Source organism: Podarcis gaigeae, assembly GCF_964106915.1.
Source record: "Podarcis gaigeae genome assembly, chromosome: 12".
Lineage (NCBI taxonomy): Eukaryota > Metazoa > Chordata > Lepidosauria > Squamata > Lacertidae > Podarcis > Podarcis gaigeae.
The window spans coordinates 2167377-2190669 of NC_139688.1; the positions used below are offsets into that span (position 1 = coordinate 2167377).

At 52.2% G+C, this 23293-nt stretch overlaps 4 protein-coding genes across 11 annotated transcripts in view; all 4 read right to left on the bottom strand.

Annotated features, from left to right (window-relative positions):
- Positions 1 to 23293, bottom strand: part of LOC310827680 (uncharacterized protein) — a 919426-nt gene that overhangs the window by 497311 nt on the left and 398822 nt on the right. The window lies entirely within an intron of this gene.
- LOC310827821 (erythroblast NAD(P)(+)--arginine ADP-ribosyltransferase-like) overlaps positions 1 to 23293 on the bottom strand; it is an 840324-nt gene that overhangs the window by 336049 nt on the left and 480982 nt on the right. The window lies entirely within an intron of this gene.
- Positions 136 to 23293, bottom strand: part of LOC310827789 (uncharacterized protein) — a 232250-nt gene continuing 209092 nt past the window's right edge. Inside the window, exon 5 of the mRNA XM_083704239.1 lies at positions 136 to 319. The gene's annotated coding sequence lies outside the window, so the exon portion shown is untranslated. The remainder of the gene's footprint in view (positions 320 to 23293) is intronic.
- LOC310827740 (uncharacterized protein) lies at positions 6037 to 22936 on the bottom strand. Of its 8 annotated transcripts, XR_014556486.1 has the most exons (7): positions 22474 to 22790; positions 17983 to 18134; positions 17249 to 17361; positions 16031 to 16141; positions 15488 to 15601; positions 8621 to 14502; positions 6037 to 8306 (listed from the first exon to the last, which is right to left on the bottom strand). XR_014556486.1 is itself a non-coding variant. In XM_083704130.1 (6 exons), the coding sequence occupies exons 3-6, from the start codon at positions 17277 to 17279 to the stop codon at positions 12875 to 12877; spliced, it is 1884 nt and encodes a 627-aa protein (XP_083560256.1). In that variant the 5' UTR covers positions 17280 to 17361; positions 17983 to 18134; positions 22819 to 22936; the 3' UTR covers positions 6037 to 12874. The 8 variants fall into 8 exon arrangements, 7 of the variants coding, with proteins under 7 accessions (XP_083560256.1, XP_083560257.1, XP_083560252.1 ...); XM_083704130.1 differs by lacking the exon at positions 22474 to 22790 and adding an exon at positions 22819 to 22936 and having other exon boundaries at positions 6037 to 14502; XM_083704131.1 differs by having other exon boundaries at positions 6037 to 14502; positions 17249 to 17358.

Consider the following 23293-nt stretch of genomic DNA (forward strand, 5'->3'; position numbering starts at 1 on the left):
ACCTAGCAACCTTTGCTGTTATCTGCTCATTTTGATCTGATAGAAGAACGGACATTGTGGTACTCGTTAGTACGAGTGGGGGTGAGGATCTCGTTCCTCAGGTCTTTGTAGAGAGTACAGGGTACCTCGGGTTACATATCCTTCAGGTTACAGATGCTTCAGGTTACAGACTCCGCTAACCCAGAAATAGTACCTCGGGTTAAGAACTTTGCTTCAGGACGGGAACAGAAATCATGCTCCTGCGGCGCGGCAGCAGCGGGAGGCCCCATTAGCTAAAGTGGTGCTTCAGGTTAAGAATAGTTTCAGGTTAAGAACAGACCTCTGGAACGAATTAAGTACTTAACCCGAGGTACCACTGTATAGGGAAGGTGTTTTTTATAATAATAATAATAATAATAATAATAATAATAATAATAATAATAATAATTATACCCTGCCCTTCCCGGTTCGAAAACTGGGCTCACAACAAATTTAAAACACTTAATTGTAATACAACATAGAAGCAGCATAAAATACAGTATAAAAACACAAATAACAATAAAATTCAAAGTTCAGAAATCAGTTTAGGGGAAATCCATCTAATAAGCATTAGATGTTCCCCAGGGCTAGCTGGTTGAATTGGTCCTACTTGGTCTCAGAGCAGGTGATCTTCATAAAAGGGAAGGGAAGGGAAATAAAAGATCAGGCTGAATTCAAATTAAAGGCCAGGCAGAATAGCTCTGTCTTACAGGCCCAACGGAAGGGGGCTAAATCCTGAAGGGCCCTGGTCTCATGGGACAGAGCATTCCACCAAGTCGGAGCCATCACTGAGAAGGCCCTGGCCCTGGTGGAGGATAGTCTGACTTCCTTAGGGCCCGGGACCTCTAAACTATGATTATTCATGGTAAGGTCCTCTGCGGGGCAGACCAGGAGAGGAAGTCCCGTATACAGTGTTACAGGATACGCAGAAAATGAAATTTGATATAAAAGCACAATTAAAAGTCCTGAATCAGCTGTCAGTTAGTGGCCCTTATTCTACTTGCCCCTGCTATGAACCTAGCAACCTTTGCTTTTATCTGTTCATTTTGATCTGATAGAAGAACGGACATTGCAGCAGTGGCTGAGCCCCCTGGGATGGTTAGTAGGAGTGGGGTGATGATCTCGTTCCTCAGGTCTTTGTAGAGAGCGCAAGACAGGAGGACGTGTGCTGCTGTTTCGGTGCTACCGTCTCCACAGGGGCAAAGTCGTTTCTCAGGTGGGATCTTTTGGAATTGACCCTCGAGTACCACAAGATGGCAAAACATCCGGTCTTGCAAGTGTAAAAGCACGTCTGTATTTTGGGATAATAAGTTTGTGCAGATACGGGGTCAGAAAATCAAAACAGAGAGGTGGAAACTGAACATACCAAGGGTAGAATTTCCTTTTAGTGGCCAGGTTGTTCTGATGCTCGATATCTTTTAGATGTTGGCCAGTTAGACTTTAGCGGGGCCCATAGTGAGTAGGTGTTGTGGGGATAGGACACAAGAGTGAAGTTTTTCATAGACGGTTTTAAGCCAGGCACTTTTATGGGAGTCCTGAAGTACTAGGGATAGTAAACTGGGGGGATTTGAGTTCAGGCATAGCCAGAAGATGCAGAGAACTCTCGCAGCATTTGCTGCTCTTGTCGACGGCTTAGCACCAAAAACTTAGGAGGAGCCTCCTGGATCAGGCCAGCAACGGCCCATATATCTGCCCATAGTTGGAAATCCACAAGCAGGATTCGAACCCAAGAGCAGCTCTCTCCTCCTGAGGTTTCCTGCAGCTGGTCTTCAGAATCATCGCTGCCTCTGACTGGGGAGTCACAGCACAGCCATCCTGGCTTTAGAAGCCACCAACACCCCTCTCCTCCTCCTCCAGGAATTTCAGACCCTCCAAGTGTCCCTATCTTCAAGGGACAATCCTGGAGTTGCAGCCGTCCAGGTTTCTGATTTGATCCTGGAATCTCCCATTTTTTCCTTAGGACATCCCTATTTTCATCAGAGAAATGTTGGAGGGTATGAAGTTATCCAACCCCCGAGCCGTCTGAAGGCAATCCTGGATAGGGAAGGTTTTTAATAATAATAATAATAATAATAATAATAATAATAATAATAATAATTTATTTATACCACGCTCTTCCCGCTTCAAAAACCGGGCTGAGGGCCGCCAACAACAAATTTAAAACACTTAATTGTAAAAGCAGCATAAAATACAGCATAAAAACATGAATAACAATAAAACACTTAAAACACTTAATTGTAAAAGCAGCATAAAATACAGCATAAAAACATGAATAACAATAAAATTGTAATCAATTTGGGGAAGTCCATCTAACATGTGTTAGATAATCCCCAGGGCTAGCTGGCTGAATCAGTCCTACTTGGGCCAGCGAGGCGGCCAGGGGAAAATTAGCTGTGGGGTCTCAAAGCAGGGAATCTTTATAAAAGGGGAAGGAGAGGGAAGAGAAGGGAAATAAAAGATCAAATTAAAAGCCAGGCAGAATAGCTCTGTCTTACAGGCCCGACGAAAGGTTAAATCCTGCAGGGCCCTGGTCTCATGGGACAGAGCATTCCACCAAGATGGAGCCACCACTGAGAAGGCCCTGGCCCTGGTGGAGGATAGTCTGACTTCCTTAGGGCCTGGGACCTCTAAACTATGGTTATTTTAAAATGTTTAATTTTATATATGTGTTTTTATATATGTTGGAAGCTGCCCAGAATGGCTGGGGCAACCCAGTAAGATGTGTGGGGTATAAATAGTTGCTGCTCTGAGAAATAGGTGGAGGATGGGCAAGGAAGAGGCAACACAATTGAGGATTACATTATGCATGGCATAAAGTGGGTAGTTTTTCACCCTCCCTCATAATGTGGGAACTTGAGTCCAATGAAGATGAGGGTTGGAAGTTATTCATGCAGCACATGAACCATAAACAGCACAGTCATGTAGAAAGGTTGAAGCTTACTGGGAAATGATATACCGTATAAGGAATTGAAAAGGATGTTTAAAATAAATTTTGTTTAAAAAAACCCAAAAAACCCAGCAGCTTTTCTTTTGGGAATTATAGGGAGAGAACTACCTAAATTTGTATAGAAATTTATTTATGTATGCTACTACAGCGGCAAGAATGTTGCTGGAAAGAAGCAAAACTCCCAGCAAAGGAAGAATGGATACAAAAACGTGTGAATATGCAGAAATGGTGAAACTCACCGGAAGAATAAGAAGTCAAGATAACAAACTTTTTTATAAAAGAATGGAAATGGTTTATTGAATATTTACAGATAAATTGTAAACAGAAAAAAACACCAGCAGGATTATTGTTAAAAACCTGCTGTTTTACAAGAGTATATATTTAAAGTGGATGAATAAATGAGCAAATTAAGTTGATTTGGATATGGAAGGTATTAAAAATAAATTTAAGGAGCCACAGAAAGGGGAAAGGAAGTCAGGTTTTGAAATGTTAAGGTGATTGTACATTTGATGAAATGTATTAATCTGAAAAGTATAATTTTTTTATTTAAAAAAACCTGTAAACAGTGTTTCCGTGTGCTCTGATTTCCGTCTTGGTGTCCTATTGTGCCAGAAGCAGTTTAGTAATGCTGGCCACATGACCCAGAAAGCTGTCTGCAGACAAACGCTGGCTCCCTTGGCCTGAAAGCGAGATGAGTACTGCAACCCCAGAGTCACCTTTGACTGGACTTAACTGTCCAGGGGTCATTTACCTTACTACCTAGTTCAGCTATGGAACTCCCTCCCACAAGAGACAATGAGGCCAACCAAGATGGCTTTAAAAATGAAGAGAAATTCCTGGAGGAGAGGGCTATTGATGGCTCCTAGCCCAAGGGCTATGCGCTGCCTCCACAGTCAGTGGCAGCAATGCTTGTGAATCGCAGCTGTAGGAAACCCCAGGAGGGGAGAATTGCTCTAGTGCTCAAATCCTGCTTGTGGCATCTGGTTGGCCCCTGTGACGCCAGAAAAATGCTGGATTAGATGGGTATTTGGCCTTATCCAGCCAAAGTTCAAATCCCACATCAGAAGCCATAAATCACCAGGCCATAAATGCAGAGTGAAGCTGCCCCATGTAGCAGCCAGCCTTGGGGGGAAAGCGTTGAAACGAACCTTATTCACTTTATGAAATGGATCGCTACACACATGGAGATACAGGAAGCATTGCTCCCATTTTAAAGCTTTTCTCCCTGTGGGAAGGATGCTTCAAATCAACGTTCAAGGGCTATTCTGATTCCCACACAGAGATTAAATCTCAGTGGGGGGAAAGGAAACGCGACTGAAAAGCTCCATCAGCCAAGCCAGCAGCAACACACCTCTCTGAAATGTAATCCAGGAAACCACCTCGGAAAGAGCAGACCCAAAGGAAATTATTTATTATTATTATTATTATTATTATTATTAAATCCAGGTCTCAGGAACTCCCAGGACTTTTCCGAGCTCGTCCACCCAGATTCCTGGACTTGCATCTCTTGACATTGGGAAGAAAATGTCAAGAGAAGTCCCCATTCCCTGTCTAGGTAGAATGTCCCATCTTCTTTCCAGGAGAGAGGCAATGTTGCCTAGTGGTTCGAGGGCCAGGCTAGGACCAGGGAGAGATCATGGTTCAAATCCCCAGTTGGGGATGAAGGTCGCAGAATGTGGACTCAGGCTGTTCACCGAATCCCAGCCTAACTTACCTTGCAAGGTTTGTTGTTAAAGGGATTCAAGGAGCAGGTGGAGAACCACGTACACCACTTGGAGCTCCTTAGAGAAAAAGGTGGGGTGTGAATGCAGTAAAATATTTCCTGGGAGACCCTCGTCTCCTATCAGAGCATTTGAGGCATGCAGGTTACCCAGGCACTGCCATACTTTGAGGGAGGTTGAACCTTGGTGTTCCTCAAAGCTCTTGGAGAACGGGCCACCCTAGCCTAAAAATCAGTGGCATCTTCTTTTTATGTTACACCAAATAGCAAATAAGATTTTTTTCTGCTGCTCCAGGCAGGAAAACCCAAATCGATGGATTTGAGGAAAGGGAATTCTGACTGAACCTTAGGAAGCTTTCTGACATCCCGAGCTGTTTGACAGTGGAAAGGACCCCCTCGGAAGGTGGTGGACTCTCCTTCGTTAGGTGTTTTTAAAATAAGAGGTTGGATGATAATAATATAATAATTTATTACTTATACCCTACCCATCTGGCTAGGTTTCCCCAGCCACTCTGCATGGCTCCCAACAAAATATTAAAAGCACAGTAAAACATCAAATATTAAAAGCAGAGGGCTGCCTTCAGATGTCTTTTAAAAGTCAGATAGTTTTTATTTCCTTGACATCTGATGGTAGGGCGTTCCACAGGGTGGGCGCCACTACCGAGAAGGCCCTCTGCCTGGTTCCCTGTAGCTTCACTTCTCACAGGGAGGGAATCGCCAAAAGGCCCTCGGCGCTGGACCTCAGTGTCCAGGCTGAACGATGGGGGTGGAGACACTCCTTCAGGTGTACAGGACCAAGGCTGTTTAGGGCTTTAAAGGTCAACACCAACACTTTGAATTGTGCTTGGAAACGTACTGGGAGCCAATGAAGATCTTTTAGGACTGGTGTTATGTGGTCTCAGTGGCCGCTCCCAGTCCCCAGTCTAGCTGCCGCTTTCTGGATTAGTTGTAGTTTCCAGGTCACCTTCAAAGGTAGCCCCACATAGAGCACATTGCAGTAGTCCAAGCGGGAGATAACTAGAGCATGCACCACTCTGGCAAGACATTCCACAGGCAGGGAGCGTCTCATCCTGCGTACCAGATAGAGCTGGTAAACAGCTGCCCTGGACACAGAACTGACCTGCAGCTCCATGGACAGCTGTGAGTCCAAAATGACTCCCAGGCTGCACACCTGGTCCTTCGGGACACAGTTCCATCTTCAGGGACTCTTGAGCTGCGATTCCTGCATTGCAGGGGCTTGGACTACATGACCCCCCAGGTTTCCTTCCAACCCCACGATTCTAGGGCTGTACATCTTCTACCCACAAGACCATGCCAGTGTCTCGCACACAAGCAGGACGCTCACTCCAGCAACTGTAAGAAAGCCTTTATTGCAAACAAACATAGCTCAGAAAATAATAATAAAACATAATAATAATTATTATAATAATACATCTGGAATAGCCCTAAGGGGCCCGTCTGGGTTAATGGGGATGAAGTTATCAACATGTCGTAAAAGGAGGCAACTTATGGAGGAGGCAGGGGGAAGGGGGGGCAAGGGAGGGGGCTTTCTGGCAATGTCACAGAAATGTTTCCAGCCAACTATTGTTGGCTTGTTCCCCCCCCCCCCCGTCTCCCTCTCCAGGCTGGCTGCCCCCCATCCAACTGCAACCTCATTCCATCGGCCGGCTGCCTGCCTGGGCCAGAACTTGGAGGACCCCAACACTGCCAGATAGAAACCTTCCTCCTCCAGGCTACAGAGGGAGTCATGATTTATATTGGGGGGGTTCAGGGATCTCCTGGCCCCAAATGTCCAGCTGAAATCCGGATGGGTCAAGCAAGTCCAATGCAAGCGGTAGGCAGCGGGTCCGGGACAAACAAAAAGTATTTTCAGCACACAACAGGGCTATTCGCTCGTAGGTTTTGCCGCGCTTCTGTGGGATGCCACGATGGCTGCGGATGTAATGTCCTTTATCGAAAGGAGGAGGAGGCAAGTTAATGGCGGGTCAGGACAGGCTAAGTGAACCCTCCATGTGCAGAGGTGATATAGGATGGCCCCCCTTGGCCGGTGGGGGGGGGGGAGACACGCAGCGGACAACAGAGAAGGGCCATTGCCATCGCGCCCAGGAGCCTGGCTGGCTGGCCCCTCTACTGGAGACAAGAGTGCTGAGACCCGGTTCTGATTCTGCAAGGCAATGGTGTTCTTCGGTCCTACTTAATTTTTGTGGGTTCACCTGCCATGGACACCTGCAGTGCCCAAACTGCAAATGTCCAGGGCAAGGGGGTGTCAGGCACGAGGCTTTGGCTTCACGCTCCAGAGCACAGAGGAGGGCTGGAAGCGGTTCTCCCCCAGCTCGGCTGGGCCCATGCTGCTCCCCAAAGATTCCCATCCTCTCTGGCCTTTTCTGCCTCTGCCTAGTCGCCCCTCCAAGCCACAGAACAAAACGACAGACAAGCACAGAAGCTACAAGGAGCTTACATTGGCGATGCACAAATTAAGCCTGTTCAAAACCGGTTTAAGCCACTGGGAGGTCCTGCACACAGGAAACCTGGAGAACTGAGGTTTTGTAGAGGTTTATATTTTAGGAAGCCTCGTCTTCATAGAAGCAACAGTCCAGATCAAACTCAAGTTGGCCATGATTTAAGCCCCACTGAACTGGGGCTGGGGAAACTGAGTTAAAATAACACACAGAGAAAATATATATATTTTTATTTCAGTGGGGGGAAATTATCACAAAGAGACCTGCTGCTGGAAATCCTTAAAGGGCCAAATGTTTTGATAACACCTTCATTGATGTGATGGCTTTGTTAAAAAACCTAGGATCGCAGTTCAATAGGCTTTGATTTATGATTTGCAACTACATAAAGGAGAACACAAAACACTTTGCTCCAACATGCAAAGGAGTTCTGGTTTGCTAGCACACATGCCCAACAAATCAACTTTCCCGAGTCAAGTATTTCCAGTATCCTCCACCTGAGAAAGCTTAAAATGTCAAAGGCCTCCACTGGGACACTTCCCAACGTGCATGTGGGACACGTTTTGAACACCGATGCAAGTTTGCTCTCCTCCTTTAAGCAACTGCAAATCAGAAATCACAAGCTCTATCACAGTGCAATGCTAGGTTTTCAGTAAGGCAGCCAATGAGGAATTTTGATTTTGTCAAAAGATAGCTTGGTCCATCAAGGATTTATATTACTGCATTTATGAGATATTAATGTCATTGAAATATAAACTGCATTTTCTTTACACATGTTTTACCTTAACTGGGGGGGGGGGGCGCAAGTCACCTAGTTTTTGTGAAGGATGAAAGTCCCATCGCTTTCAATGAGTCTTTGCCACAACTAGCCGAACTGGGACCCCAGAGATTCTCCTACTGGGGTGCAATGGCAGTTAAACAGGTTCTGAGCTAGTTTAAAATGTATGATAGAGGCAGATCCAAAAAGGGAGGTTCTAACTGAAGCACGGCTGGACTTGGAGCAGGGGGCGCTCAGAACCATCTGGCCGTCTCACACTCTTTCTTCCAGGGATCCCACACGCCCAGCCATTGCTCAGTTCATCCTGTCTGTTAAACTGCAGGGCAGGAAGAAGTGAGGACCACTTCAACCCAACCAACATTCCTCCTTCTCTTCCAGTTACTCTCGCTGAAGTATTGGTGTGGGGTTTGTGTTTGTGTCTTTTGCATATCCTCAGATATTCTGCCTTGGGGAGGAACCTGCGGTCGGACCGTAAGGAGCAACCAGGGAATGGCACAAGCCAGACCCCATCGCCTGCCCTTCACTCCTCAATTAGCAGGCCCGTGACAGGCCAACGTTTGGCAGCTGCAGCCTTGAGCAGCATGCGATAAGCTTTGCCTGTTGCGTTTTCTGCCTGTGACACAGCCATCCAGGATGGGGGTGGGACAGCAACTAGGGAGGCAGCTGTTCAACGGAAAGGAGCCAAGACGTCGCCACGGGACAGCAAGACGTGTGATGCTGAGGTCACTCCAAGGCTGCTGCCTAGTTGGTGAAGCTCCTTATAAGCAAAACCAGGTTGAAAGAGGGCTAAGAGCCCGCTGGCGGCTGCAGCAGGAATCCCAGTGAGTCCGGGTATCTCTGCAGCTGCAAAAGAAACTCTTAAGCTACTATGGGTCACAAGGAACCAAGGGGGGTGGGATGCCAGTGACCCAGAGCCTGCAACAGAAGCCTTCTTGATAAGCTTTGCATCAATCGAGAAACTAACAACCCCCCTCCAACAAACACAATAGACTGGGTATCGCCGATGACGAGGGGAGAAATGTAAAGTTAGAAGGAGCCAGAAACTCCTCATCAAGGTCCAAGCAACCAGGCCTCGAGGAAAGACCCACCAACACCCCTTTGCCTACCTAATCTGGGCTATGAGCAAGAGGGCAAGTGCACTTCAGGAAGTTTTGTCTGCAGGACAGAGAGCGTCAAGAGGCGGCTCAAGCAAGCTGGGGTAAGCAAAAATGCATGGCAAGGAAGGGCAGGGAGGGAACGGCTCCCCGTAAAACAAGACGCACACACAGGCCCCTCCCCCAAATGCAACAGAATTTCAGTGGGGCACACAAGAGTCCAGCCTATCCGACACCCCGCCTGCGGCTTCGGTAGCCACCAGTGGCTCCGAAGGGAGACGAAAGGAGGGCAAGTTCTTAAGCGGCCCATGCCAGGGTCCAGGGATGCCAGCGCTACTTGAAGTGGGGAGGGTGCCTCTGTCACAACCAAGTACCTTCTTGTCTGGTTCTAAATGGGCCAGAGATGCACTGACACACTGATGCAGGGGGCTAGGCAGCCCACCTTCCGCATCCTTGGACTGAATAGACAGCACACCACTGGCCTGTCCCCAGAGGCCGGCAGCCAGCTCCCTCTGCTCCTGCCTCCCCCTGCCACCGCCCCCTCTCACGCCCACCCACCCTGGCCAGAACAACCCGCCTGGGTTTCAGCATGCAACTGGGGAAATGCCAAGCAAGCACGTCTGCGCCAACGTGTCCCCCCCCCCAGAACACTCCCTACAGCACAGAACATGAAGGTGAAGTCCAAAGAACCGGACACAAACACAAGGACCGAAAAGAGCTTTCTTGGCTGCCCACAACCCCAATTGTTCTTTTGCTCCCTCCTCCCCAAAGGGGTTGGCGCCCAACGCCTCCTCCCAGAAAACACACACATTGCATTTAAGTCACCAGCCCCAAAAGATCCACCAGGCACAAGGAGAGCATCTCTTTTCCCCAGGGGTGCCCTGGACCCAGGATTGCCACCAAGGGCTTCTCTAAAACCCTGTGCAAGAAGGGCCCCTTTGCAGAGTGGACAGCTACCTTCTCCAGACAGGATCCCTCCATAGCAGCTCAGGTGGTTTAGGAGTCAGGCCTTAGCCTGGAACGAATGCCCAGCCTGGAGAAGGGAGCCTGGCAGGGAGGTGGGGCATTTGACGTTCCTGTGGCCAGAGCTGACCCAGGTTTTTCTCCAGCCTCCTGAGGAAGCGGTGACTTTTACTCAGAGCCAGGAAGCTGCACAGTGCAGAGGTCGGGGCAAGGGCTGAATCCCTCCCAACTGCAGAAGACCCTTGCATCTTGGCACCCCAGGTACTTCCCACACCCCCAGAGGCATCAGAGCGGGTCCTTGAAAGGTGGGAACAAACCATTCCCAAACATTAAAGGACCAAACATGAACTCTGCAGCCTTGCTCTGGGTTGGGGGCAACATGTAACAGGACGAGAAGCATCAGCCACAGGGTCTCCCGCCTTTGCATTGCAGCCACAGGGAGCTTCCCCTTTGTTTGCACCCATAAGTACGTAAACCCTTTGCACTGCCCCCCCCCCCAAAGCCACACACAAAAACAGCTGATAGCCAGAGGGATGGCAAGATACAGACACCTTAGAGGATCCAATCACTTTATCAGCTGTGTTGCATGTATCCTTGCTTTCTCATGCTTCTCTTTCCACCCGCTTTTTCCTTGGGCATTTTGCACTTTTCTGGCATGGGGAGGGGTCTTTGCCCCACCCCACCACCTGGGCTCCCCCCCCCCCCAGACACACACACAGATTCTCTTCCTTTGGGCAACTCAGCATCTCAACCAGCCTCTGCCTGCTGTGCCTGGCGGGAGCTGGGAATCCAAGAGCACCTGCGGGGCCTCAACTGGGCACAGTCTAGCCAAGACGACCCGACAGCCTGCAGCCCCTCAAGGAAACAGAGCCAGCGTTGTCTGGGGCACACAGTTTCCACACCTTCTTCTCCCTGCTGTGGGAGCCTGGACTCCTTTGGGGCTCTCATGCCTCTTGTATCCCACAACTCTCTCCTCTGCCCCCCCCCCAAGTGTGCCCTGCCCACGGCTTCTAAAGCACCCAGCCCGGTTTTATGTGCAGTCAACACCCTCCCCACCACGACGCCACCCTCCAACCAGGACTGGTTGACAAAGTGGGCCGAGGATCTGAGAGCTTAAGGCACAGATTCCCCCTCTCATTGCCCGGGGTCCTTTTTCTGAGGGGTGGCATCCCTAGGGGAGGTTTGGGGGCCTGCTCTGCAAAGCAGGGGAGGAACAGGCAGCCCGTTGGCACACCCAAAAACCAACACGGCTGCCCACTGAGCCAATGCAGAGAGCCCTCTAGCCCATCAGGCCAGTCAACACAGAGTGGGGAAGCCAGAGGGGCAAGCCACGCGGCAGAAGGCAGAACCGAGGTCAAGGGGGCCTAACGGGGGTCACATGTAAAGTGCTTCGGCTGCTTCTCCTGCCCCACAACCCAGCCCTTCCCGAGAAGAGGGACCTCTGGACATCCCTCCCCTCCTCCTCCTCTTTGGTCAACGCTTCCATACCTCATCCACGCCTACGCTACAGACCGGCCTTGGTCCCAGCCTGGTGCCCTCGGGGTGTTTTGGAGCACAACTCCCCCCACCAGCTACGGGATTTGTGCTCCAAAGCACCCGGAGGGCACCAGGGCCTGGGGAAGGCAGCTTTGGACGCTTCTAGGCCACCAGTTGCTTCCCACCAGCACCGCCCCCCCCTCCGCAGGCTGAAGACGAAGGAAGCCCAGCTCTCCTCGCAGAGTGGACTTTGCTGCTTGCGCCCAGGATCCAGACTGCTCCATAGCAACGCGCCGCTTCTGAAGCATGCTGAAGTCCTCCTCCCCCCTCTGTCAGTCTTTGGAGGGGAGGGGCTTCTTCCCTCCTTCAAACCCCCCCCCCCCCCCGCTTTTCTGTGAAAAGGCAAAGCATGCAGAGTGCCACCGGACAGGAGAGGCATCAAGAGTCTGCTCTGCCCGCGAGGAAGCAAGGGAGCGTGGAGATGATGGGCAAGGGTTCTTGGCACAAGTTCGCCCCCTCCCCACCCCCGGAAAATCCAAACATCCATGTTGCTCCTGCAGCAGACATAATGTTCCTCGTAACCCGAATCTCCTGCATTCGGTGTCCTCGGTTGCACAGGGCAAACGAGAGAAATGAGCCCGGGGTCTGGTAGGAAGCGAGATCCCCAGGTAGACCGTTGCCTGCAGAGTCCAGCAGCGGCTGTTCCTGTGGTTCTTTTGTGCTGGTCAACTCTGGCTGGCCTCGCACGGCGGCTAAGGCATCTCCCAGTTTCACACGTAGGACGTTGTCCTCTCCTGCACCCGCCACTCTGGACCCCGAAGGCAAGAGATCCCAGGTGGAATTTGCTAGGCGACAGCAGGCATGTGGAAGGAGGGGAAGAAAGCAGGTCCTCTCCAGAGTCCTCTTTTCAAAGGAAGGCCCTATATCGTTGCTGCCTGCAAGTCTGGAGACGCTGCCTGCTCGCAGGGCCCCGTTCGCTTCCCCTGGGGGAGGCAGATTTCCGCCGCATCTGCGCTGCACGAGGCGGTTGAGCAGAGTTCCGCTGGTTCCTGGGGTGGAGGGAGGAGGGTGTGGTACATGGCGGGGGGGGGGATTGTAGGGACGAAGAAAATACACTTGGCACAATGACACCCCCGCGGGCTCAAGCTTCCAGGGGGAGAAGTCTGGTGGCGCTGCAAGAAAGATTGATCTTTTTCTGTGCCAGGAGATGCAGGAGCAAAGAGGGGGTTTTTGCACGTGTCTCAAGATTTGGGGGGGTCGGTGCAGGCTGAGGGCTCTCCTGTCCACAATACATGCATGAGCCCCACCGCCTTGCCCCACCGCCGAGGGTTGTTTATGTGTGGAAGGTCCTATGTGGGGAGGGCCAAGCCCAGCCCCCACCAATCTGTGCTTGCACAGCGCCCGTCTTTGGGGAGGAGGAAACTATCGCAGGGAATCCGGGATGGAGCAGAGTCTCGGATTGGGGGCGGCGGGGTGGCCCTGGGCCCCCTGCTGGAGCTGCAGGGTGCGGGCCGGGCACGGGATGCCCAGCCAGGCGCGCCCAGGCGCGTCCCTGGCGCCCGCCTGGAGCTGCCCCAGGTGCGGCGGGTGAGGAATGACCAGGGAGGCCCTGCTGGCGTGGCAGAGGCAGTGGAGCATTTCGCTGGGGGCATCCAGCCGCGGTCCCACCAGGCTCTTGGGCTTGGTGGTGATGGGCTGCGGTTGCCCCATGGGCACCACGGAATGGGCGCTGGAGGTGGGCAGCGCCGGCAGGCTCAGCCGGCGCTGGCAGTGGAGCATCTCGGCGTGGGGGTCCATCACGGCCGGCGGGGCACTCAGCTTCGGCCCTTGCTCCGAGCCGGGGGCCACACCCTGGAGGTGTCCAGCGGGGCCCGCTGCTGCGTGGGGACCGGGTGGAGGGTCCGCGGGAAGAGACTGTGGCCCATGAGGGGCTCCGTGCTGTTGCTGCTGCTGCTGGGGCTGCTGCTGTTGCTGTGGCTGCTGCTGCTGCTGCGCCTGCTGCCCAGAGGGGGCAGCCCGATGGACGCCTGGAGTGGGGTCCCCGGGCAGATCCTGGCGGGGGGCCGGCGTGGCCCTCTGTGCGGCTGAAGTGGGGTCCCCGGGGAGTGGGGCCTGCTGCTGGAGGCCGGGAGCCACCGCCAAGAGGGCTCCGGCCAGGGGGTCAGCTCCCAGGACCTGCCTGTGGGTCCTCTGGTGCGCTCGCAGGGCCGACTCTCCCTTGAAGCGCTTGGGGCAGCAGGAGCAGGCGTGGGGCCTCTGCTGGGAGTGGGTGCGCTGGTGGGCGGCAAGGTTGCCCTTCTGGCTGAAGCGGCGGCCGCAGGTGGCGCAGGGGAAGGGCCTCTCGCCCGAGTGGATGCGGCGGTGGGTGATGAGGTTGGCGCGCTGGTTGAAGCGCTTCCCGCACTCGGTGCAGGCGAAAGGCTTCTCGCCCGTGTGGATCCGCTGGTGGGTGATGAGGTTGGGCCGCTGGCTGAAGCTCTTCCCGCAGACGTTGCAGGGGAAAGGCTTCTCCGTCTGGCGGCTGCCCCGCGGCACGGGCGTCTTGGGCTCCGGGGCGATCAGCCCCTCCTGGACGGCGTGGGTGCGCTGGTGGGCCGCCAGGTTGGCCTTCTGGCTGAAGCGCTTGCCGCAGCGCAGGCAGGGGAAGGGCCGCTCGCCCGTGTGCACCCGCTGGTGTGTCAGCAGGTTGGGCCGCTGGCGGAAGCGCTTGCCGCACTCCAGGCAGGGGTAGGGCTTCTCGCCCGTGTGGATGCGCCCATGCGTGATGAGGCCCTGCTTCTGGCGGAAGCACTTCCCACAAACCACGCAGGCGAAGGGGCCCGAGCCCAGGCCCTGAGAGGGGCGCCCGGGGCCACAAAGGCCCGGCTCACACGAGGCCGCTTCCTCCTTCTTGACACGAGGCTGCTGCGCCCGCAGCTGGGCGGCGTTGGGCGCCAGGAAAAGGCCCGCTCGGGAGCTGTCGGGGAAGAGCTGGTAGCGCTCCAAGCTGGCCACAAAGCCCTTCTGGCCACCTTCCTCCTCCTTGATGGCCTTGCCGCGGCCGGCTGCTCCTGAAGGGGGTGGGGAGAGAGAAAGGGAGAAAAAGAGGTGGAAAGGAAGCATGAGAAGGGGCGAGAGGAACACAGCACAAGGAGGCCTTTGCAGAAGAACGGAGGAGCTTCGTTTTGTGCACCAATTCTCCAGGAAAAAGAATCAAAGGCCACTCCTAAGTTTATGAAAGAATGTATAAAGCATCTGGGATATGGTAGGCATGGTTAAGATTACATATATGGTGAAAACCAGACAGGGCAGACGACAAGGCAATGTATTTATCAATTAATGGGCTGTTTTTACAATATACTGAAGTAATAAGGTGCAGGATAATGTAAGACCACTTGTACTACTTGGAACCTGGTGGTATTAATTAATTATTATTTTTATTTTGGTATGGAACTTGGCTCCTATATGTTTATTTCTAGATATTCCTTTCTGCTTTTATCTGGCCTCTGTTGCTATACTTGCTATGTTATAAATATATGTAAACAATAAGAAACCAACTAAATAAGAAGAATAAGGAGGTATGCCATGACTGTTTGGGTCAAGGCTGCTGGGGGAGTGAAAAGGTCCACAACATGCCGTATTTTTATGCAGGCAACAATCCAGACAACATCCAGCCTGTACATTCAGGGCAGGGAGGGGGGCAAACCATTTTTTTAAAAGAATAAATGGGTTGTTCTTATCCACCTGTCTCAAGAGACAATGGAGTGCAGCCTCAAATGGCTGGCAAATCACAGCACCTGCTGTGGCTGCAGAGAATGGTAAATAAATGGGTGCCTCATTATTTATTATTTTAGAACAGAAGTGGCTCTCCCAAATATCGTCAGGCTCACAACTCCCTTCAGTCCCCTTCACCAGCAGAGTCCCTGGCCAGGGATTATGGGACTTGAAGTCCAGTGTCATCGGAAGGGCCACAGGCTCCCTCCCCATTGGCCTGGCAACCAAAACTGCTGCTGGAGTCAACCAATAGGCAACACCCTCTGCTGGATGGCTCCTCACCTTGGCAGGAGCCTGTGCACAGCTTGCCTTCCTCCAGCTTCTGGCGATCCGAGACGCCAAGCTCTTCCCACCGTTCAATCCAGGATAAGCTCTCGGGTTTGAAGAACCGGTAGCCTGGCACAGGGAAGAAGTGGTTAGTTTTGCTGCGCTCTGTCTGTGAAAAACCTGCACTTGCCTTCTTGGCCAACAGGAAGACTTGGAAGAAGATGAAGGGGCCACACCTGCAGAGTGACCAAAGCCAAAAGCTACCACAGGCATTGTCTGCCAAGGGCCTCCAGAAACTCTGGTCGTGGCCTCTGTGGCTTTTATCTCTGTTTCAGCCCCCTTAATTCCACACACTCAACCCCAGAGCCCCCAACCCTACTCTTAAGAATTATTCAGAACAGGAGTTCTGAATACGACCCACTAAGGAATATGACAACGCAATAAAATCAGAAACAGTTAACAATTAATTGCACAAATATTCCAAACCAAATTTAGTTTGGTTAATTCAACAAAACTGATGAAGGTGATCCAGTGCTCCCACTCTGCTTCGTGGCTTACCTGGGCAGGGATCTGTTGGAATCCCTCTGCTAGAGTCCAGCTGATCTCCAACACACTGCTCTCCAGCACGCTCGATCCGAGACAGGAGATCAGGTTTGAGAACCGGGTAGCCTGGAGAAGGAGGAACACCATTACGCTCCATTGCGGTGGCTTTTAAAAGGCTGACTCAGGTTTCCACACCTGGCACAGAGAAAGGAGCACTCCTTGAATGCAGATGCGTTGGAGAGGCGGCCCCTCTGTACCCCACCACACCCCAGGACAGGATCTTAAAGGTAGAGGGTTTCTTTCCGGGGAAAATATCTACCACAGAATCACATCTACACACAGAGGCAAATGGATGGCAAGCTGATGGAGGAAAGGACTATTAATGGCTATTAGCCATGGTGGCTCTGCTCTGCCTCCACAGTCAGAGGCAGCGATGCTTCTGAATCCCAGTTGCCAGAAGCCAAAGGACGGGGGAGAGCAGCTGTTGTGTTCAGATTCTGCTTGTGGGTTTTTCCCATGGTGGGGCCATCAGGATTCTGGGCTGGATGGGCCTCTGGCCGGATCCAGCAGGCTCGTCTTGTGTTAAGCAACCTCAAGAGACTCCTGCCCCAAAGCAGACTCGGCCAGCCGCCACCAAGCATGCTCTTGAAACCTCAGAGCTGGGCTCCAACATCACAAGCTAGGTGGGAGCTGTGCTGGCTCTTCACCTGGGAGGCCTCTGCTGCCTGGAGTAGAGACCTAACAATTGGCAGGAAAGAGGCTGACAGACCCTCTGGCCCTCATAATACAGCCGTACCTTGGATCCCAAATGCCTTGTGACTCAAACATTTTGGCTCCTGAACACCGCAACCCCAGAAGTGAATTTTCCGGTTTGCGAACGTTCTCTGGAGCTCAAATGTCTGACACAGCTTACACGGCTTCCAATTGGCTGCAGGAGCTTCCTGCAGCTAATCAGAAGCTGCACCACGGTTTCCAAATGTTTTAGAAGTCAAACAGAGTTCCAGAAAGGATTCCATTCGACTTCCGAGGTACCATATTAGCTATCTGCAGTTGCACGGTAGTTTCTCTGCCTCGTTCTGCATCGCCTTATACAGGAGCGATGAGGGGAGCTCGCCCCTCTTGAGCAGAGCCAACGTGAACGAGGAGCCGAGCCTTTCTGAGGCTCCCAACAGGCAAGACAACAAAGCATTTGGCAAGCAACTGCCCCCCCAAACAAAACCAGCGGCGTCTTACCCAGGGAAGTGACCAGCTCGTAGTTCTCCATCACCACACCCACCGACTCCTTGCGGATTCTCCGGGACCTCCTCCGGGGAGACGCAGACCAGGGCAGGCTCAGACGTCACCTGCTGCGACAAGATGGACTGGTCAACGCTTGCCATGCTTTGAGGAAGCCGCCTCCGGACCAAGAAGCCCAACCCGGGAGTGGCAGGAGCCGCCTTATACCAAAGCCACAGCCTCAGACAAGCAGGGATGGGCAGCGAGAGGCTCCCCGGATGTGGCTGGACTACAACTCCCATCAGCCCCACCAGCATGGCCAGGGTGGCTATGCCCCGCCTCACACGCTGAAGGCAACAATGCATCCAGAGGGCTCTGGTGCTCATGCTCTGCTCCCTGGTCTCCCACTGAGGCGTCTAGGTGGCCACAGTGAGGACAGGATGTTTATGGCCAATGGCCAGGAATGACAGGAGATGCTTTCAAGGACTGAACCTGGGGCTTTCTGCATTCAAGTATAATAATAAATAATGATTTATTATTTATACCCCACCCATCTGGCTGGGCTCCCCCAGCCACTCTGGGCGGCTTCCAACCAAATATTAAAATACAGTAATACATCAAACCTCAAAAGCTTTCCTAAAGCAGGGCACAGGGTCTGGGGAGCCTTCCCCAAGCAAGGGTTCGGAAGGCAAGAAGCAGCTGCCCCATAGAGCTCCAACCCACGGCTCAGACTTCCCCTGCCCTCACCCTACCTGGGCAGCCCCCTTTGCAGGCATTTCCTAGGACAGTAATCCAGGGAGGGGAGATCATGTTTCTCCTCGGCAACTGGAAGGCAAACGGGATTCGTCTTGCGAGTCTGACCATCCTTCTGGCGGCTTATTTTTGCTGCTCTTTCCGAAAGGCCCTGCATCAACCGGGAGGAGAAGAGGTTAAGCAAACAGGGTGCTGAGGCCCAGTGTAACCCAAGCCCCCTGCAAATCATCTAGCTTTGTTCAATTTCTCTGAGTCTCTGTGCAAAGCTAACGGCTTGTTTTTTTTTTTTTTTGCTGTTTTGGAAGCACTAGATTCAACCGTTAGGGCTCTGGCCGGCGGCCGTGAGAACAGCAGCTGGTCTAGATGGGCCACTGGTCACTAGCAGATTCTTCTTATGTTCATTGCTGCATACCGAACACAGAAACTCAAGAAAGAATATACATTTCATAAGCTCATTTGCAGCCTCTGGGAGACAAGCTGGCCTAATAAAAGGTACCTTTTCACTTGGAAATGCTTGCAGGGGACACAAAAGCACAGACAGGCTGCCAGGTCTCCTCTCTGTTTGCAGACACACAGACACCACTTGGGGAGGTGGGAAGAGAGAGATGTGAACTGCAAGACCATAGAGAACATGAAAGGAAGCAGCAGCAGGTGCCAAAGAAAAGGTTGAGGACTACGGTAGCAGAGTCAGGGACTAGATGGCCCCTGGGGGTCCCTTCAAACTCTGCAATTCTACGGTTCCTGCCCAGAAATATAGATGATGCTATAGCTGCTACATTTCGTATGCTAAGGAGTCTGGGTCACTCCGTATCAAAAAACAAAGAAAAGGTGAAGGAAACCACAACCCAAACAAGCAGAAGCCTCTTCCTGATGAGTTTCCTGGCTGTACACTATTTGTTCTTTTGATATGGGGTGACCGTCCACTATTTAAAAAAATAGTAAGAAGGGATATGGTGGACGGTTATAAAATTATGCATGGTAAAAAAATTATGCATTGCAGCAAGTTGGACTGGATGACCCTTTGGGTTGCTTCCATGCCTACAAATTTATGATTCTATAAGAACGTGGAGGGAGGGAATCTCAACCCCTCCCCCATTACCTCAGGCAATGATAGAGGGCAGAGGCAGGCGGGCCAAAGTAACACCCTCTGCTCCCAAATGCTGCAGAGAGAATTCTGCCACCAATGATGAGGTTTTTTTTTAAAATGCTTTGCCACTGCTTCATAGCAACCACACTGTGTGGTTTTTATTTTACTTGTACACCTTGAAAAGGATTTGTAACCTTAAGAGGCATAATATGTGTAATAAATAACAGGATAATTCAATGAAATTTACGGGCAAGGGATTTAAGACAGGAAACGGAAAGGACTTCTTTGGGCGATGCACAATTCAATACAGTGGTGGCCACTATAAAGAGTATTAGACAAATCCTTGAAGGCTACTGAATGGCTACTAGAAATGGTGGCTTTCTGCAGTCTCATGGATGCCACAGAATACCTTTGGCTGTGAAGCACTAGCCCACAAGAGAGTCCTTGCTTTCGTTTCCCACTTGGGGGCTTCCTGACACAGCAAGACTTCTTTCCCTGAGCCTCTGCAGACACATCTTTCCCTATAGCCTCAGCCGTCTTCTGATCTCTGGGCACTGAGGAATCTGACCCAGAAAACACAGCCTTGGAATCTTGGACAGCATCCTGAATGTCGAGGTTCTTTTTTCTTCAAAGAGGTTCCTGCAGAAGTCCCTGGCCCTTAGGAAAGTTACTTGTCATTCATATGGTGGCTTAGGCAAAGTCAAAGGTAGGAAAGCAAATGTTGGAGCTGAGCGGGGAATCACAGCATCATAGAATTGCAGAGGATCCAAAGGGTCACATAGTCCAACTTCCTACAATACCAGAATCACAGCTAAAAATCCCTGGCAGATGGCCATCCAAACTCTGTTTAAAAACCTCAAACAAAGAAGGAAAGTCCACCACCTTCCACAGTGGTGAAGCTGGGTTTCAAAACTGAAACTTAATAGCCTGCCCACTGAACGGCAACTGTACTAAACACCTCCCGAGTCGCTCAACAAGATGGGGTCACAGCAGAGAAAGTGGACACACGTTAAATGGAAGAGCTTTGGCAAAGGAAATTGAAGAAGAATGTGAATTCTTGAAGAAGAATGTGAAGGACACGGTGAAACACTCTGACCAAGGGAGAGGGGATGCCTTGTTCCAAGGGCCAGGAATCAGCACAAAAGATGGTCTGCGGGGGGTGGGAAAAGGACGGAATTGCCTCCAGCAATGCCACCCCAGGTGCCCACTCTCTCTTGGTCCAGCCTGGCAGACAGAATGAGGAGGGAGCAGCTGTCCAGCCTGTCCCATCATTCTTTCTCAGGCTGCTCCTTACAGTCTCTGGAGGTTCCCATTCCAAAACTGCCTTCTCTGGAAGACAGGTGGAAGCAGGATCTGCTGTTGCGGCCATTCCACAGTTCTTCTGCCATGTCCATTCAAGGGCACAGACCCATTCCCACAGCCAGAGGAATGCGTCTGGCCAAGACAGTTTTTGCCCATAAGCAAATTACAAAATCTTTCACATAAGGTTTCTTCCACTTGGGAAAGGTGCTCTCTTTCAGACAAAAGCTTTGAAATCTGAACTGATTAATGAGGGGACTAGAAAGACAAATCCCTTCTTAGTACAAAATGTTTAAGGAATCGAAAGTTGTGCAGCAGTTAACCTTATCAAGCTGAGGTTAATCGCTTCCTGCCACACTTTGCTGTCAAGATGGGAAACCCAAACCACGGCCAGAAGCACTCAAGGAAAATCCAGAAGCCAGTTAAGGATCCAGGAAACTGGAGAACTGGCCCGACAGTGAACAAAGCTCCACTCCTGACAGCCTAAGCTCCTCCAACGCAGCCCCAAAGCCCCACCCGCCAGCCAGCCCCACTGCAGCCTTCCCAGCACAACCCACAGAGCAGAAAACAAGCCATTTTTAGCAGCGGACCCAGAAATACAACAGCAATTCCCTCTCTTGTCCCCAGAGGCTGCAAAAATCTTTTTGACCTCTGCCATCCGCACGTTTTCCAACTTTCTGCCAAGGCTCAAGGGCTAGAGAGAAATCTTTGCTTTTTTCCCACTCTGACAACTACCTGCTTCTTTTTTCCAGCACCAGCCTAGCCAGGTTGGAAGAAACACTCATGTTCTGAACACATCACATCACATTTCAAAGGCGACTAGACAAGTCAATTTTAAACTATTTTTCAACTTGGCTCTGATTTGGGGTTGGCAAATCAAAAGAGTCAAAAGAGTTGGCCATTTAAGGCTGCAATGCTGCACATACTTTAGCGAGGAAGGTTCATTTGCTGGACACCATGGAATTTACCTCCAAGTAAACGAGCACAGGATTGTGCTGAACATCAACCTCTGAAATTTCCAGTTCTCTAGAAGCTACATCCCACCAACTTGGGACCCTGCATCTTGAAATAATAGGTTGGGGGGGTTTCACACTCAACAGCTAACACACTTACCCAGGAGAAATTCCCACTTAATTTGATTAAACTTCATTCACAGCAGACATGCAAAGGATTGTCCTATAATTCTGCCACTACTGCCCTGACTCCAGGGGCAACCAGAGGCTATGTCCATCTATGGAAAAAGAGCAAATGGGCACCTAATAACTCCCATTTTACAGGTACAAAGCTGCCAAAGTTCAGGTGAATATGAATGCCTACTGAGAGAGGCCCTTTTTGAATTACAGGCATTTCCAGGCTTTCCCATTGAGATAAAAAAAGGTCGCCCGTCTCCCTCTTACCCACTGCATCCATCATTTCCACAAGTTTGGAAGGCCCCCAAGCCAGCCCTGCCCTCTCAAGGCCCAGGAGGAAGGCTGGGAAGCCTCAATCGAAACCCTGAAGCCCCGGGGCAACGTTGGCTCAAAATGAACGAATAAGGCGGGAAGGTGGCACCACCCAAAGGTGCCCCAGGGCCCACCCACCGACCCTGGCTAGGGAAACGGGCGATCTGCTCCGGAGCCAGCCTTTTGTGCAGAGGAAACTTCAGGAATTCGGGAGGAACTGGGAAGGGGGGAGGGAGGGAGAAACGCATTCAGTGCCCGCGGACGCAGAGGGGAGCCCACACCGCCCTATAGGGGTCCCATGGGGAGGAGGGAGGGCAGCACTCCCGGGGGGGGGGCAGAAAGAGAGGAAAGATGGAGGGAGGGGCTTTTGAGACCCCCCTCCAGCAGGACCCTCTGAGGGGGTGGCTGAGGGGGGAGGGGGGTGAAGGGTCCAGATCCGGGTTTTACCCAGCTACGCGGGGAGGGCCCCCCTCCCTCCTCCTGTGGAGGGGCTTCCCCTGCGCCCCCCCCGCCCACCTCAGGCGCCCCCCCCCCGCGAGGCCTCCCTCTTGGGGGCTGCGCCTTGCCCCCCCCCGGCGCCCCTCGGCCCGCCCTTCCCTCGCCCCCGCCCCACCGCCAGGGCGGCCCCCCCGGCCCTCTCCCTGCCCCCCCGCCCCGCTCACCAGGCCGCGCGGTGACCCCCTGACCCAGCAGGCGGTGTTGCCATAGCAACACCGTGACGGTCCCCGGCCGTGGCGGACGCGAGGCCCGCGTCACCGACGCATCATCGCCGGGCCCGGTGACCTCACGCGATGACGTCACACGGCGGAGGGGCGAGGCCTCGTCTTTTCTTTTCCCTTTTTCCTCCCCCTTCTCCCCGTCGCCTGTTATATATACATATAGGTGTATATATAGATTATTTTTTATTTTAATAGAGCAGAAAGGACCCGGATGAAGGAACCGGAAAGGCCCGCTCGCTCTCTTTCCCCCAAGCCCCGCCCCTTTTCGCCCTCCACAAATACACGTACTTCCGCTTCCCTGCTTCTCCTCACGGACCTACTTCCTCTTTCTCCCTCCTTACCCCGCCCGGACTCTGAAAGGAGATTGGCGGAAAGGGACCGCCGCGCGGCATCATGGGAGAGCGAGTTCCCGCCGGGCGCAGAGGCCGGAAATGGGGCGCCGTCCCGTTTGCCCGAGAAGCGTGGGAGGGGAATCTCGCGATGGCGGCCGGGTTTCGCGGCTCAGCTCTCGCGAGAGGCTCTTCTGCTCAGGGCATCATGGGAGAAGTAGTTCTGCGGGAAGCGCATGAGGCCTACATCGGAAGGCCTCAACTCGTTTGCTGTGGGGCGAGAAAGGAGGAGGAGCCGAGCCAACGCCTTACCTTTGAAGCCCAAGGAGACGGTTCAACCACATGACTGCTAAAGAATCCTGGGAACTGCAGTTTGCTTTGGATGCTGGGAATGGTATCTCTGTGAGAGGGAAAACTACAGTTCCCAGAGTTCT